A 16338-nucleotide genomic window follows, 5' to 3' on the forward strand; every position below is an offset into this window, starting at 1 on the left:
CTGTATGTTAAGGGCAACAATTATTTCTAGGATGGGTTTGGGCATTGAACGTACACAAAATGTAGTTTTTAATGCATTTAGTGACAAATGTGTTAAAATCAAACTTAGGGTCTTCTGAGAATTGTGCAAGTCTTATTTTGATATAAGCAAGCATTACCTAAAGATTTTTTTCTTAATTATCTAACAGAAGCTGGTATGTCTTGATGAAGGCTTTAGAAAAAGCGGTCTTGTTTGAATCGATCTCCAGCTTGTAGGTAGAAGCAGCATACGGTGTCATAAAAGATATGTTACAGAAGCCTCAGGTCTCGGCCGATGGGAATTTGTTTGAGTCTTATTTGACTACGTATTTTGCACTAATAAAATATCACGATTAAAAAAAAAACCTTTTTGCTTGAGCCGATACTGTTATCCACTTTTCACATCGGGTTATATATAAAATGACTAAGCAGAGGATTGTCCTTTAATATAACTGACAGATGTTTTAATGTCGCACAATGAATTTCATAAACAAGTCATGAAAGCGCATTGCTTTTTTTTTTTTTTTTTTTTTAAACACAAAAACACAAGCACGGCATTAGTTTCCATAATTTGGCTTTACTTTGCAGTACATCATTTTCAACCCTATTAAGCAACACTTCAAGGGGTACGGCTCTGTCAGATACTGCACTTCTGTTTGGTCCTTTGATGAAGTGGTGAGGGGGAATACAGAAATGCATAAAAGTCACGCCTGCATTAATACTATTGACTGTTAATTTATTATATTAAAACAAAGATGTATACAGCTCAACTTTCCTAGCTGGTCTCAAAGTGTCATGTATACACAAAAGGAAAAAAGCAGCAAGAAAGATACTGCCCATAACATAATGCGTTATAAACTATTAGAATGATGGACTGGCTTAAACAAAAGAGACCTTCATTATGGAGATAACCAAAGTGAATGCTAAATTAAAATACAAAAAGATAAAATGCCTATAGTGTATTAATGTATTTCATTGCATGATAATCACTTTGGATCAATCCGGAATCATTCTAAGCTTTCTCTAGATACCAACTATTGGTAAGCAAAAATAATAGATAATTTGGGACAGCAGCCTCCCCTTAAATGAGAAAAGTAAATCCAAGCATGTCTCAGAAAAAAGGAGCATTTAACAGTGCAATACTTGGGGGTTTCAAATGGTTTTACAAAAAGCACGCCTTACATTAATGAATTTTCATACAGTGTTCCTAAATTCCTGAAATACATGTTTGTAGCAGATTCAGAATTTACTTCAACTTAATGCAAATCTTCACTGATCTTCCCCAAAGATATCGCTTTTCTTGCGCTTCATCTCTTCAAAGTCAAATTCAGAACCCATCATCCTCTTGTAGATATCCTTGATGTCGTTGCAGGTGGTTTCAAAGTGGGTGGTGGGGTCGTAAGTGCGTGAAATGAAGATCTGTGGTGTACGTAAAAAATAGACAGAAAAAGAAAATTATTTTTCAATAATGATGCGTAGAGGACTAAAACGCAACGGCCTGGGAAGGGGATCTAGAACGTAACAAGCACTTTATGTGAAGCTAGCTGTATGATCAAGAACAAATCATCAGCATTTATATCCAACCTCTTGAGAGTCAAAACCACCCAAATAAGAGAAAAAAAGCAAGCATTAAGAGTTTGACAGATGTAAAGTGAACAGGCTTACAAACGGAAAACAGGAACACAGCATAATGTGCCAACCGCTAATTACAGTATCAAAGAACTATTTTATTACCCTGAAATTGGATTACATTTCCAATGTCACTGAAAGCGTAGTAAGTAGACTAGATCACCACTTGCATTCATGCTTGAAACAAAATCAATAAAAATGAACATCTCATACTGACCTGGCTTTCCGTTCCCAAATCAGTAGGCGCATACATGTCACTAATGCTAACAAATCTAAAGAAGAAAAAAAAAAAAGGTACATAAATCTTGTTCATAAAATTTTTTTTTTATTATTATTATAAAAAAGCCCTATTAAAATATACACCAGAATTATCCCTCTTAACATTATAACAAAATTACAAAGCAACCCAGATAGCAGCTTTTTAGAAACAGATCCATTGCCCATATTAGACACGGAAAGAAAAAACACGTTATTTCTAGTATATAGATATAAAAATTGGCACTGGATATAATCTGGGATGTGACAATTCCAGTCTAACAATAGCAGATTGAAGATCATCAAGAAGAACGCGAGAAGGCTAAGAAGACGCCGTAAGCAATTCCCAGTGGTTAATAAAAGCTTTCACTTACTTCTGTTCGATGGGTTCAAGGAGCTCCAGAGCGGGCCTGATTTCTTTCTCAGGGTCATTTGTTTCAACAGTAGTGCTGGCAATAGCAATGTATTTTCCTTGTGCAGCCACGTTATGTGCATATGAAATCATGCACACATAGATATCTTCAGATGTAAAACAAACAGAAAATGACATAGGAAAGAATATATGACAGATGTTCTGATCACTAAGGCAGTCACAATAAACTGGTGCTTTTTAGGACTTTTGTTAATACTTTAACATGTGCATTGTACTGGATATTTAAAAAATACAAAAATATTAGAAATCAAGATTTTAAATGCATTACAAAAATAGATCCTTATTTTTGTATGGATTTTTTTTTTTTTTAATTTGTGAAGTGTTATATTTTGTACGAGTCTAAAAGTATATACAGCAATCTGACTTAACCCCTTCGTGACAAAGGCTGATTTTACTTTTTGTACCCTTCGTGACAATGGCCTTTTTAACATTTCTGCGCTGCTCGTGTTTAGCTGTAATTTTCTTCTTTCCCGTTTACTGAACCCACACACATTAGATATTGTTTTTTTCAGGACAAGAAGGGCTTTCTTTAGATGACATTGTTTTGATTATATCATATTATTTACTATTAAAAAAAGTATAAAATATGGTGAAAAATTTAGAAAAAAATGACTGTTTCTAACTTTTAGTTGAAAAATCTTTTACTCATCTATAAAAGGTAATGAAAAAACCTGCTAAATAGATTCTACTATTTGTCCTGAGTTTAGAAATACCCAATGTTTTTATGTTTTTTTGCTTTTTTCTACACATTATGGGGCAATAAGTACAGGTAGCGTTTTGCTATTTCAAAGCCATTTTTTCCAAATCTGGTAATTCTTCCCCCCATGTGCCATTTCGGGTATCTTTGAACCCGGCCAATGCAATTTACCCCATCAAATCATATATTTTTGAAAACTAGACAGCCCAGGGTATTCCAAATGCTAGTATTTTAACTATTTCCATGCACCATATCTACCACCAGTTTTTGTCAAACTTTGTGGTAGTCATTTTTTTGCATTTGGTTTTCCACACACATTTTACTTCAGGTATGAATTAAAAAGTTCTCGTATATGTCACTAAACACCCCAATATGTGTTCAGCAACATCTCCTGAGTACAGCGATACCTCACATGAATGATTTTGCCTGGCCGTTTGGGGGCAAAAGGGCCACATTTGGGGCATGCGCATTTTTCAATGTTGAACTTTGGCATTTGGGGATCCACTGCCCATGCCCTATTTGGTACATCTTTGAGCCAGGCCATTTCAGTGTGCCCAACAAAACCATATATTTTTCAAAACTAGACACCACAGGGTATTTTAAATGCTGGTAATTTAACTCTTTGCATGCACACATTTTACCACCAGCATGTTTTCAAAGTTTGCAGTAGTATTTTTGTGTGTGTATTTTTCCCACACACACCTACTTTATGTATGAATTTACAGCTCCTGGTATATGCCGCTGTCACACGACACCCCATAATGTGTTCAGCAACATCTCCTGAGTGCAGTGATATCCCACATGCATGGGTTTGTCATTTTTGTGGGAACTAAAAGGCCACATTTGGTACGTGTGCATTTTTCTAATTGGAAATTAGGTGTGTGGCCATCCTTCCCCCGGTGTTAATTGGGACGTTGTTGAACCTGGCCAATTCAATTTACCCCATCAAATCATACCTTTTTTAAAAGTAGACACCCCACGGGCATTTAATATGCCAGTATTTTAACTCTTTCCATGCGAGAATTGTTTTAAGCTAATATGCTAATTTTAGGACTTGCTCACAAAAATATATATTTTTTATATATATATATATATATATATATATATATATATATATATATATATATATATATAATTTTTTTTTCGTCTTTTTTTTAAAAAAATGTTAACATTTTTTTTCAACTTGGAGGTTCCCCTGATAGTGACATCAGTGGGAAATGATTTTTACATTTTACTAGTTTTTTACTATTTTTTTTCTAATTATTATTAATTTTATTTTATTTTTTAATTTATTTTTACTAATCACACTGTGATTAGAAAGCTGGGTTCCATTGACTTGCATGGTGAATGCAGTACCTGTATTCAACCTGCAAGTGGAGCCAAAGTTCTCTAGATGGTCTGGACCATCTAGCGAACTTTTAAAATTTGTTGGTTCCTGTTACAGCGCAGCGGCCATCTTGCTTGATGGCGAAGATCATCGGCAGCTGCGGCTGTGACCGCTCTCCGGAGCGGTCACAGCCCATCGAAAGGTAAGTGTTTGGTGTCGCTGGATGCCTCCTGATCGAGGCATTCCAGCGACACCATTTAAGTTTAGGAGGCGATCGACGCTTTTAAAACAGGCCGTGGAGATGGCCCCTTCGTTCCGATCGCGGCGTTGCTGAATGCCTCGAGGTCGAGGCATTCAGCAACGTTTTTTGGGTGCAGAAAGCGAAAACAGATCGCTTTCTGCACCTGTTTAAAGACGTGCCGGTCCTGGCACGTCAATTGTCGTAAAGCACATGCTTTTCCGTGTCGTGCCAGGACCGGCAATTGTCGTTAAGGGGTTAAAAAAGAAAAGCGCTGTACTCACCAGACTTCCTGTTGACCTGATTCTGAGGAATGATGATCTGGCAAGAATTGGCATCATTAGTGTTCTTTATTGGGTGACTCAGGATACAGATTACACGGATAACTTGACCCACTTTAGAGACTCGATCGGGAATATAACTAGGGTCGCAGATGAGTTGCTTGCAGCGCGCAATCTGAAAAAAAAAAAAGGTACAAGCATTATACCTTTATTACAAAGCTGGTGGGTATTGTGAGATGCAGTCCAACATTGTCCTAGGTAGAATACTTGTTAGATCTCAGAGATGGCCTTGTCACAAGTCTAGGGGGTAATTTTTCTCCCATAGCAGGTAACCTATTCAGGGATTGATTTTGCCCATCTAGAGGAATACTAACTCAAGTAGGGTACATCCAATGTCAAGGTTATTTATCACACTCTGCACAAGACAAGAATCTTCCTAAAAAAGACAAACCAAAAATAAACTCTAGAAATGTGTTCAGAAAAATGCCAGGAAAGTATTGCAATGGCATCAAACCCATTAGTCATCTCCATACCGCACCCTTTCTTACTATTCATCTTTGGCATGTAAAGCCATAAAATCTAGGCTTTTGGCCATTTCCCGTAAAGGAAACCTCTTCAATGCTACACGGGGGGGGGGGTTCATGTCAGAATTTACAGTACTGTAATTATACCGTTGTCGGGATAGAAGTATAGCTATATAATTCAACATACAGAAGTAAAGCTCTAGCAGTTGCATTTCTTTGAAGCAAAGTTGTATATTGATCCCCAAGGAGCATTATAAGCTCCACGGAATAACTTGACACGGAATGTCTTCCGGCCCAAGTTACATTTTAGTGACTAAAATCTATGACTGAAAATATACACGATAAGCAGAGAAAATTTCTTACCTCTCCTTCAGATTTTACACCAACAATTTTGCCCTTTTCCATCACCAGTTCCTCTATTGGTTTATTTAGCATATAGGTCCCTCCATAAATAGCACTTAGTCTGCAAAATAACATGACAGGCTCCGGTCACTAGTGATACGCAAGAGCCAACCGCAAGAAAGAAACTATTGGTCATTCATAAAGAAGTCCAGAGAAAACTATGAAATTACTCTCCCTAAGACTGAATGTGCCTTATCTAAAAGAGTTAAGGGCATGTAAAACAATGTAGGATAAGTGAAATAGCCTTTCCGGTAAAAGTAGCACTAGCAGTTAATACAGAATGAGAAATAGAATGGAACAGATCAGAACCAAGTAGTAACATTATATAACAGTGACACGCAAAGAATGTACCGTATTGGCTCGAATATAGGCCGCACTTTTTCCTCCCACTTTAAGTCTTGAAAGTGGGGGTGCGGCCTATATTTGGGGTCTAGCGCCCGACGCCCGGGACATGCAGTTCCGGGCGCCGGGCAGGCAGCAGGGTTAGGATACAGATCCCCCGCAGCGGTGCAGGGGACCTGCATCCTACTCTCTGATACGCTCAGACAGCCTCCCCTGCCAGCACTTTCAATGGGGGGAGTGCCGGTACGGGAGGTTGTCTAAGCCCATCTCGCAGACGTTCACCGGCAGCAGCGATGTGCGTAAACAGCCTCCGCTGCCGGCACGTCTGCACGATGTGCTTTAACAATCTCCCTTGCCGGGAATTCCCACGGAGGGAGTCCTGGCAAGGGAGATTGTGCAGACGTGCCGGCAGCGGAGGCTGTTTATGCGCATCGCCACAGCCGGTGAACGCCCGCACGATGCATTTTACCTCTGCCCCAAAGACTTACCAGAGCAGACTCCCGGGTGTCTCTTGCGGGATGTGCCGGCACCGGAAGTTGTATACGCGTATTGCGTAGATGTCCCCCGCCGGCCCCGCAAGACACCCGGGGATTCTGCTCTGGTAAGGTGGGGGGGGGGGGGGGGGAAGGGGGAAGGACAGTGGCAGCATATCTCGGGGGGGAAAGGACAGAGTGGCAGCATATCTCGGGGGGGGGGGGGGAAGACAGAGTGGCAGAATGTCTATTAAAAAAACTTTTTCTTTAAAAAAGCACCCAACTTTTAGGGTGCGGCCTATATACGGGGGCGGCCTATATTCGAGCCAATACGGTAATTCTGTTCTGCGTTACCTTGCAAACCCTTGCGGCAGCTCTCCAAGGCCATAGAGTGGATAAAGGTAAGGGCTTTTGCCATATCGAGCAAGAGATTCACTGTAAAGCTTTATCCTGTTAATAGACTCAAGACAAGGCTGATCCAAATACCTGGGGAAGAAAAAAAATGTAAATATAAAAGTGGAATCTCACTTAATACTATTTAGGATGTACTATAATGACATAAAAAAAAAAAATGCAAGCCTGGTGGCAAGTGCCACGACAGAGTGGTTAGCCATTCCCTTCCTGAAGTGCCAATTGTGACAATGCAGAGAAGAGCGATTGTGTAGTCGCAGCAGGGACTACGGCTAAGCAGGAGATCTGTTAAAAACATGGTTGCTGCTCATACACATTCATGCTAAACTTCTCCATTGTGAGAATTCCCTTACAACGCGTTCTTGCATTTTGTATGTTTCAAATGTAGGCTGAGGCTACAGCACATAGAAGTATATAAAATATTTAATCATCGCATGCATGAAACAATCTCCCTTACTTGGGTTGGTATCTGTCCATTAAGCCAAACCCCACAACTTAAACACCTGCTTTTAATACCAGTATGAAACATGTTGGCTTTTTTGTATTTATATATTAGATAACTGAACAGTAATAAATGTATACTGCATAAACCCTTCAACTCACTCATCTGTCCTGTAGAGGGCCAGCGCATGACCAGTAAAATCAATAACATCTTGCCCCAGGTCAAACTTTTTGTACACCTCCCGCATGGTGGTTTTCTTGGGGTCAACTCCTTCCAGTGTCTTGGAATCATTCTCATCAAAGCTGGCAACATAGCTGAGGAACTTCCTAAACCGTCGCTTCTCAAACAAACCCATCAGACCTGGGTACAGATGATTAGAAATTAGTCACAGTGAAGATGGAGTCTTATTTGTATGTATCATATGAGCTCACATTTCTGAGAATATATACAGAAATTGCTTCTACCAATAAATAATTAGCCCCATAAACAAAAAGTTTTAATAGTGTCATTAACCAGCATAAAAAAAGCACACTTACCATAAGTGTTTAACCAACTAACCTTCATCGTATATGAAAGATTACATTTAGCAAATAGAAATGTATATTGTAGATGTTAAAGGGTTTTAGTATGTCCAGATAGAAACTGGAGAATGTTCTTAAATCAATGCTTTAAAATGACTTACTGGATGCCAGAGCTTCTGCCTCGGTTGAAGGCACCTTATAGATTTTTCCACCTTTATAGACAAAACTTCCCTCGATGACTTTGAAGTCCAGGTAGCGAGTAACTTCTGTGTAAAGCAACATCTTCACTAACTGACCTGGAAAACAGGAGAAGAATATCAAATCATTTAAAAAAATATATACTTAAGTTAAGAAATATTCTAAAGCAAAAAAAAAAAAAAAAAAAGAAAACTCGTTGGGAGAGTCTGGAAGTATTTTCCCTCATCTATTGCTCAGTGGTGTTGGCATTTGGTCTGCGTACAGACGTCCACCGGCAGCCGGAGAGGAAGATCCAGGTCCCCTGGGGCTAAATTTGGGAGGTGTGCTTTTTTTTTTTTTTCTTTTTCATCTGGTCAGTCTGTGCCCATACCTTATCTGGAACCCAGGCCAATTCAATATACCCTATCAAACAATACATTTTTATTTATTCATTTTTAAAGTAGACACCCCTTGGGTATTTCACATGCTAGTATCTTAACTCTTTCCATGCCAAGATTTTTGGGAAGATACACTGCTGATTTTAGCACTTGTGACTGAAGCATTACAGCAACACAGCAAAGAAAGATCTTAAATCGCTTTCTAAGCTTCTTTAATGCCATAACATGCCAGGCATGTCATTAGTCGTTAACTGACTGTTTTTGCAAGACGTGTCTGCCAAGTTACTGGTCATTAGGAGTTTAAACAGAATACAACCAACATAACAGATGACAATAGAGGACATGTGCAATAAGTCAAATTATGATACATACCATTAGCCATAAGAAATTTAGGAATAAGATCCACGTTCCAGTCTCTCCCACGCCCCATGCTTTCTGGGGGAGTTCCAGGGATGTTAAACCTTTTGTACAGCTGAATACAAAAACAGTTACAAATCTATTAGCACTGTATAGTTACCATGTGCAGAAGAGAACTCGACATGTGTCAAACACTGATCAAGACCAACAGCGTAAAAAAACCAAAAAAACCCACTAACTTGCTTGGTAAACATACCTTTTATATTTACAAAATGTTTAACCCCTTCAAGACTGGGACATACGTCACCGCCACACCGAGATGTACCAGGTACGTCATCGATGATGCGCGATCCAGCGTCGCTACGAACGCTGGGATCGCGAGGGGCGGCTGCTACGGACCGCTGGATTTCCCCACTCAATTCCGTGCATGTGATCGCTTTGAAGCAAATCACGAGCACGGAATTAAAATATTTAAATAAAACTGCTGTCTTCAAGGGAAGACGCAGTACGTGAACGCCGGTCCTGAAGGAGTTAGAGGCACTAAAATTCTTTAAAAAAATTAATCTTGTATTGAAAGTAAGATTTGCAGAAGTGTCACCTTAGGAGTTTGTGGTGCCAATAGTCAAATAAGCCAGCTTATATAATGAATGCCAGCATTGCGGTCAATGTGTCTAACCAGTCATTAACACGCAAGTGCAAATAGTTTTTAATATTTACTTCGAGGGAGGGGTGCAAACCAAAGAGAGCTTTTAGAAAAAAAGTTAATCCAATGCATGATACATACTATTGTATTAAAAAAATTAAAGTTTATGAATAACTAGAAATGAACAATCTAACTACACAAGCTTAAACAGATTTGGGATTGTGAGCCCCAGAAATACCCAAATACATACATCTTCTAGAGGTGTAATGGAAGCACTGTCTCCTCCGTAGTAACAGTTGCGATCCATGTGTAGCACCTTCTTGCCATTCACAGACATTATCCCAGATAGGATGCATTCCTACATGGGAAAAAAAAAAAAAAAAAGCAATAAAAAGGTTATAAATTCTACCGGAAGAAGTCAATCGAAAGCCCATTATAGAATTTCCCCTCTATAAATGCTTTTAGAGATTGTGGAGAGGGAGCCCTAAAGTGCCACCATTTATCAGACACATGGTTGGTTCTAGGGGTCTACTTTTCCAGTCACATATTTAAGGTTAATAGTTAAAGGAACATAAGCAAAAGGATAAAACGTCTAGCGTGTCATGTTGAACGACTTTGGAAGTATGGTGTTTTTGTTTTTATTTTAAACAGCGCTAGTGTGTACATAATAGAACGGTTTCAGGAAGGTGCACATTCGCCTTCTGTATGCTTTCTAGCTCTTTTACCCAAGACTCCTTATCATACTGCCTGTGGTACACAAAAGAACGGCTCGTTGTTAATCACTCAGACGGACTGCCATATAGAATCAGCTCAATGTGGTGCTTGTGCAGGGAAAGCCGCCCAAAATATCACGAAACTGAAAACAATGGCAGCCTGCAGATCTGTGAAGTTTAATTTCAGAAACCTGTCGTTTAACATTCAACACTGGCTCAGATAAACACATCGGTTACATTTTATCCTCAGCCAGCATCTTGCAACAAAACCTGGAAATATTTAACAGAGGCAGATGTGCTGGATCACTGCATTTACTGAACAAAAAAGCATTTGGATGACTAATCAAAAGTTATTTACCACCATGAGGCTAGGTTTCCACTTGGGTTTTTGTCCGGCGTTTTTTTTCTTGATGAAAAACGCCAAGAAAACTGCCACTGCATTTTCCTGCGTTTTGGCGTTTTTTTCTGGAGTTTTTTCTGGCGTTTTAGCCTTTCTGTGGAAATTGCTTTTTTTGACCTTAGGCAGTTTTTCCAGCCTTTACAAGTTAGAAGTTTCACCCAGCTAAAAGGGATTAGGATAAATGGCAAGTATCTGCCCTCTCCTGATGTCATTTACTTGGTAGACCCTTTTGTCACTTTTCTGTGGTTTGTAAGGCATGCTTTATTCCGAATGTCTGCTCCTCTGGGAAGATTGGCCCCAAATGATGGTGCAAATTGTTTGCTGTTGCTTTTGGCACGCAGGATCCGGTCGCGTATGTTTGTTTGTAATGGCATGTTTGTTCCAAATGGTGTAAAATTCAATATGAACCAGTCCAGGACTTTGTTTTGTGTGAAACTGTTTGTTTTCAGCCTATTTCTCGTAGGACACACAGATACTGGGTCCATCCTCTGCATTGTAACTGTGGAAAAAACGCCATAAAAAACGCCAAGGCAATAAACCCACATGGCTTTTTCATGGCGTTTTTTCTCTCCCATAGACTTCTATTGGAGAAAAAAAGCCAAGATTTCTTGCAAAAAACGCCAGAGTGTGAACATGCTGCAGTTTTGAAAAACTGCCACAGAGCCCAAAAAAGCCGAAAAACGCCAAGGAGGACTGAAAAAACGCCAAACAGAAAAACGCCAAGTGGAAATGGCATTTTGCGATTTCCTATTGAATTACAGCTAACATCTGGCTGCAGCCGTTTTTCACAAAAAAAACGCCAGGTGGCGCTATTGGCGTTTTTATAGGCGTTTTTAGCAAACAAAAACCAAATGGAAACCTAGCCTAAAGTTAATACAAGAAAATGCTTATAAATGTATACTATGTACAGAACACATTTTATTCCTTATACGCTACAATTGTGCAGTAACCATGCAGCTGGTAACAAGAAGTCCTTCCAATTACATGAACTTACGGAGTATCGGATAGCCATTATGACGGTAACTTGGCCTAACCATGCATGGTGAACAGGTGGTGATAGACAATGGATTTTAGAGAATAACACTTGTTTAATAACCATGGCTACTTTAAAAGCAAGATAAAAATAATATATTACATCCATATACACACACAGAAAAAGAACCACGAGGTTACTTCGGCAAAAGGGTAGAAGCGTTGCGGCAGAGAAGGTAGGGAGACGTTCAGAGAGCTCATGAAGGAGCAAATGAGAGTGACAATGAATTTAATTTCCAAAAGTAGAAAGCCCTCCGGTTTTAGTCCGAAACGAAAGGTCAAGAAACTAAATTAAGCCAAAAAAGGTCACAAAAACCATACTGATTAAAATGACGACAGGCAAGGGGCTTATAAATAACTATCAAGCACAGCGTATACTTATAGCAGAGCCAGCAAGGTATTAACATGCAGAATAGTCAAAGGACCTTCTGACAAGCGAGCAGCTAAGTACTTCCACACCGTCCCTGCTCACACAGACACGTATGATCCAGAACACGATCCAAAAAGAAAAGCCACACCTGAAAACACGCAAAGCACTTTTTTCTCTTGTCAGGTGTATTTGGTTATATGGAGGACTGGTAAACATAATAACCTGCCTTTCATGAACATTTTTGTTTACTTAAAAAGAAAATAAAAAGGGTTATAATAAAGTGAGTGGGTGATTTAAGACTTTTGTAGTTTAGGTCTGAATCCTGATCAGGAAGACACTAGCGAAGCACTAACAGCCATAGACAAAGAACCTTGCATAGTGCAGTGGTAAAAACAGGATGGAGAAAGGGAAGGAAACAGAGACTCAACAGAACGGATTAGACTCCCAGACAGACGCGGGAAGTTAAAGGGACAGACATGCTGAGGTTTGACGTGGAAAGCACTGCTTAGTTATTAAGTGCCCTGGCTCAGTGAATTAAGCCACAGTGAATACACAGTCTCTTGAGAGAAGAAAACTATATAATGGATTGGACCATGCATGGATTCTATATAGACTGCCAAACTGTTAAGATTACAGAGCAGAAGGAGGAAAAATGGCTGCCCGTTAATTTAACATTGCGAAGAAGTAATCACGGGATGCAGGATTTGCACGCTTAGTATTGTGAAGTGCTATGGGTTCTCTCTCTGGATCGCATTCTATCTTCCATCGTATGGGGCGTCAAGACAAAGCAAGCCCTTATATTTACAGGACAGCCATTGTATTAACACCCTGCGGGGCTGCAGCCACAAACACATTTCTAGTACAGATCTGCTTTTGTAGCCGCGCTCAGATTTGTAAATCAAAAAACCTAATCTGGGAAACCAAAAAAGTCACAAACCGCTTACAGTATTTGCACAAAAAAACAAAAAAAAAAAAGGGGGGAAATAAATTAAGGACGCTCCCCAGTGCTATTGTCATGCATGCATGTATGTATGTATATTGGAGTCCATGTTACGGCAGTCATTGTTTTTAGAGTTCTGTCTGAGACATCTGGCTCATTTAACCACTTCCTCGCCTTCATCAATTAAAAGCAGAGATTATACCACGGCGTGCTTCCTGCACATGCTCAGTACACCTCCCGTTCCAGTACGCCTTCGATCGGCTGAGCAAGAGGCTTCCATCCCCGCGTGCAGAAAAAATAAAATACTTTATTTTAATAATTTTTTTTTTCTCAAATACGCAATTAGAGTTGGTTTTATGTGAGAATGGCCAGGAGAATACGATGCAAAGTATTTTCAATAAACTATTTCCCTGTTTCAGTTATTCTTTTGTAACGCTACTTAAATCGCGTTCCACCAAATGTAGAAGCCGTGTAAATGTTGTGACAGGCTGCCGAGATATGAATGATTTATTACCAAATTAATTAGGCGAAATACGCTGACTTTCGGCTGCAAAAACCTCAAAGAAAATTTACCATAACCTTCAAAAGTAGTATTGGGAAACTTAACAGGAAAATGCAAAGGATTGAATTTTTAGAAGACCTGTACTACCTGTACTATTGTGATAAATAAAAAATATCCTAAAAAGCATAGAACGTTTGATGAAATTAGAAGTTAACGTTAAGTCTCTTTTTGCCAGGGATGGGTAACCAACTAGTCGATATACCTTGGGTTGTCGTCTTTCTTTTGTGGGGATATTTTGAGCTGGTGAAACAGCCCCAAATGAGAATCAAGCCTCACCTATGCATGCCAGGTTTTATTTTTTTTAATACATCAATATATTTTGGTTTGGGGGGGGGGGCATTCTCTTAGTAAAATATTACAAAAAAGGTTTTTCTGTCTTCCAATATTTGTTATTGTATTTATTATTCATACTAAATGTTGGATTATACATCTAAAAATAGTATTAAGGGGAAGCCCTATCCGTCCTTGAAAAAACAATATAAAGAAGGGGTTAAACGCTGAGCTACAATACTGATTGGAGTGCATATAGTGGCTGGAGTAACCGGCTATTGAGGAGAACAAAATTAGACACGGAGACAAATTCAGAGCAAAGTACCAAGCAACTGCGATATATATGCAAATTAAACAAGGACTTTCGCTTCACACCCCGGCAACCCTCAGGAGACATTTCACTGAAACGTTACAGCCCTTTATACAGAATGGGGTAACTTCCGCTATTTGGATCTCTTTATATAGCACCATCATATCCTGTAGTGCTGTACAATGGGTAATCTAGACATAAGTAGAAACAAAAAGGGGTGGGGTATATCACAGAAGATGTGAAATAAACTATATTTACTGGACATATTTACAGACTGGCGGAGGAATAAGAGCGGATGGTGGGAGACATGGGACAGTAGAAGCGAGGCTGAGGTAGGATGGAGGAGTGGGGTTAGCTGGACACTAGGGGTAGTACGATAAGCCAGCGTAGGCTATTCCAAAAGGACAGGGTCAGCCCTTGGGAAGGTTTGTATATGAGAGAGGGACGTCACTGCGACACCCGGGCAATCAGTGCTGGAGATTAGAAGCTCGGTTTTAGAGCGATTGAGTTTGGGGAATCAAGAAGACACCCAGTTGGAACAAAGGTAGGCAAGTAGTAACACAATGGAAGGAGAGCAACCAAGATGGCACCGTAATGCGAAGCACAAGATGAAGGCAGCGTATAGAGAGAACAGAAGGAGCGGTGGGGTACACCAAACAGACACACCAAGCGTGCGATCAGAGAGATAGAATGAGAACCAGAAAACCGAGCAGGATGTCCTTTAATAAGAGACTGTCACGTTAAAACGTAGCAGTGTCACCGAGTTTTACGCAGTCCTGGAAACACACTACTAAAAGCAATGTAGGTTTTTATTTTCTGTGTTGATTCCATATTTCTCTTCGATAAGTTTGAGCTGCTCTTTTTTCCTGTGGTTCCCCAGTCTGGGCACCTTGGCTATGAGTGTAATATGCAGATTATCTCTCTTCGTTTGCTATCCTTAATAAACCACATTACTATGTAAACATATTATCTTACAACGCCAGCACCGCACATGATTAGTCTAATCAGATGCAAATTAAGTTTATATATTCCTCCCTAAACAAATCAAGGTAGTGAGGTAAAACATGGCAAACTAAAAGAGGATGTAGGTGGCTTCTAATAAGTTTATACAGGTTAAGTGAAGCCAATTAAAGGGGGGGAAGGCTGGAAATGAATACAATTACTTAAGGGAGAAGCTGCAGCTCAAAAGCTGCAGGGGAACGCCTCCTTCATTTAACTGTAAAGATTGGCTGCTTACTAATCGGCGGTAGGAACGAACTCCTAGGAAGTCACCTGCGAGCCAGTGCTGGAGCTGACTGATGGTCCGTATCCCACGTCCAGCGAAAATACCTTCTACGTGGGAGGAAAAAGGAGACGCACATGGGGGATTGCATCATATGCATTAAAGTATATATGATGCCCGGAGCAAACCTGTATAAAACCCGGCTACTTGTATCAGCGATCCGGCTATTGTTTTTCAAAGCTATTCTAAACTGAGAGAGGGTGAAGAGAAACTATATATGTATATATACCCACACACATTTATAGCCATGTTAGTTCAGTAGTGTAGATACAAACCCCCAATGAGTATAGCAGTGCAAAATTATTTTTATTGGATTATTGCATTTAAGAGACGAGCTCTTCGGAGCATTAGCCTCCCTTTATGCAGTAATGCTTTATGCTGGATGATATCCTTGAAAGCCCATCTTCTAAATGCAATGTTAGTCCAACAAACAGGTATTATTTTGGAACCACATACACACTATGTGTATATTACACACACACACATATTATATATATATATATATATATATATATATATATATATATATATATACACACACACCTCCTAGAATGATTCATGAAAGGTTCTGGCGTGAGATAGATAAACCTACACCTTGCACGTCCGTCAATAATATTAAATAAAATATCAATACATCGCTACGGTTTGTGTTACTAAAAAGCAAGGCGAAAGCATTATTCTGCCCTATACACAGTGAAGACAATAACGAATTCTAGACCGTAGGGCCACGCAGGGAGTGTCCCCAGGATTTAGGCCGCGATCAGGCGGCTTCTCTCCGTCAAAGGTTTCAGCAGAAGGCGGGGGTGTGGCCTGCACAAGAAGCCGTAGGAAAATGTCTTATTCTCACCGTCAGGCCGGTACCCAGCACGATCACATCGTATTCCTCATTCAT

General features: G+C 39.7%; 1 protein-coding gene across 1 annotated transcript; it reads right to left on the minus strand.

Annotated features, from left to right (window-relative positions):
* Nucleotides 1-1286: 1286 nt before the first annotated feature.
* LOC149298773 (rab GDP dissociation inhibitor beta-like) lies at nucleotides 1287-16338 on the minus strand. Its single transcript, XM_089487191.1, has 11 exons — nucleotides 16294-16338; nucleotides 9818-9925; nucleotides 8940-9039; nucleotides 8154-8288; nucleotides 7633-7831; nucleotides 6973-7104; nucleotides 5765-5864; nucleotides 4881-5052; nucleotides 2276-2420; nucleotides 1864-1918; nucleotides 1287-1436 (listed from the first exon to the last, which is right to left on the minus strand). The coding sequence occupies exons 1-11, from the start codon at nucleotides 16336-16338 to the stop codon at nucleotides 1287-1289; spliced, it is 1341 nt and encodes a 446-aa protein (XP_089343317.1).

This window comes from Sceloporus occidentalis, unplaced genomic scaffold (genome assembly GCF_023333645.1).
Source record: "Sceloporus occidentalis isolate IW3139 unplaced genomic scaffold, rSceOcc1.0.p SCAF_31, whole genome shotgun sequence".
NCBI classification, from domain to species: domain Eukaryota; kingdom Metazoa; phylum Chordata; class Lepidosauria; order Squamata; family Phrynosomatidae; genus Sceloporus; species Sceloporus occidentalis.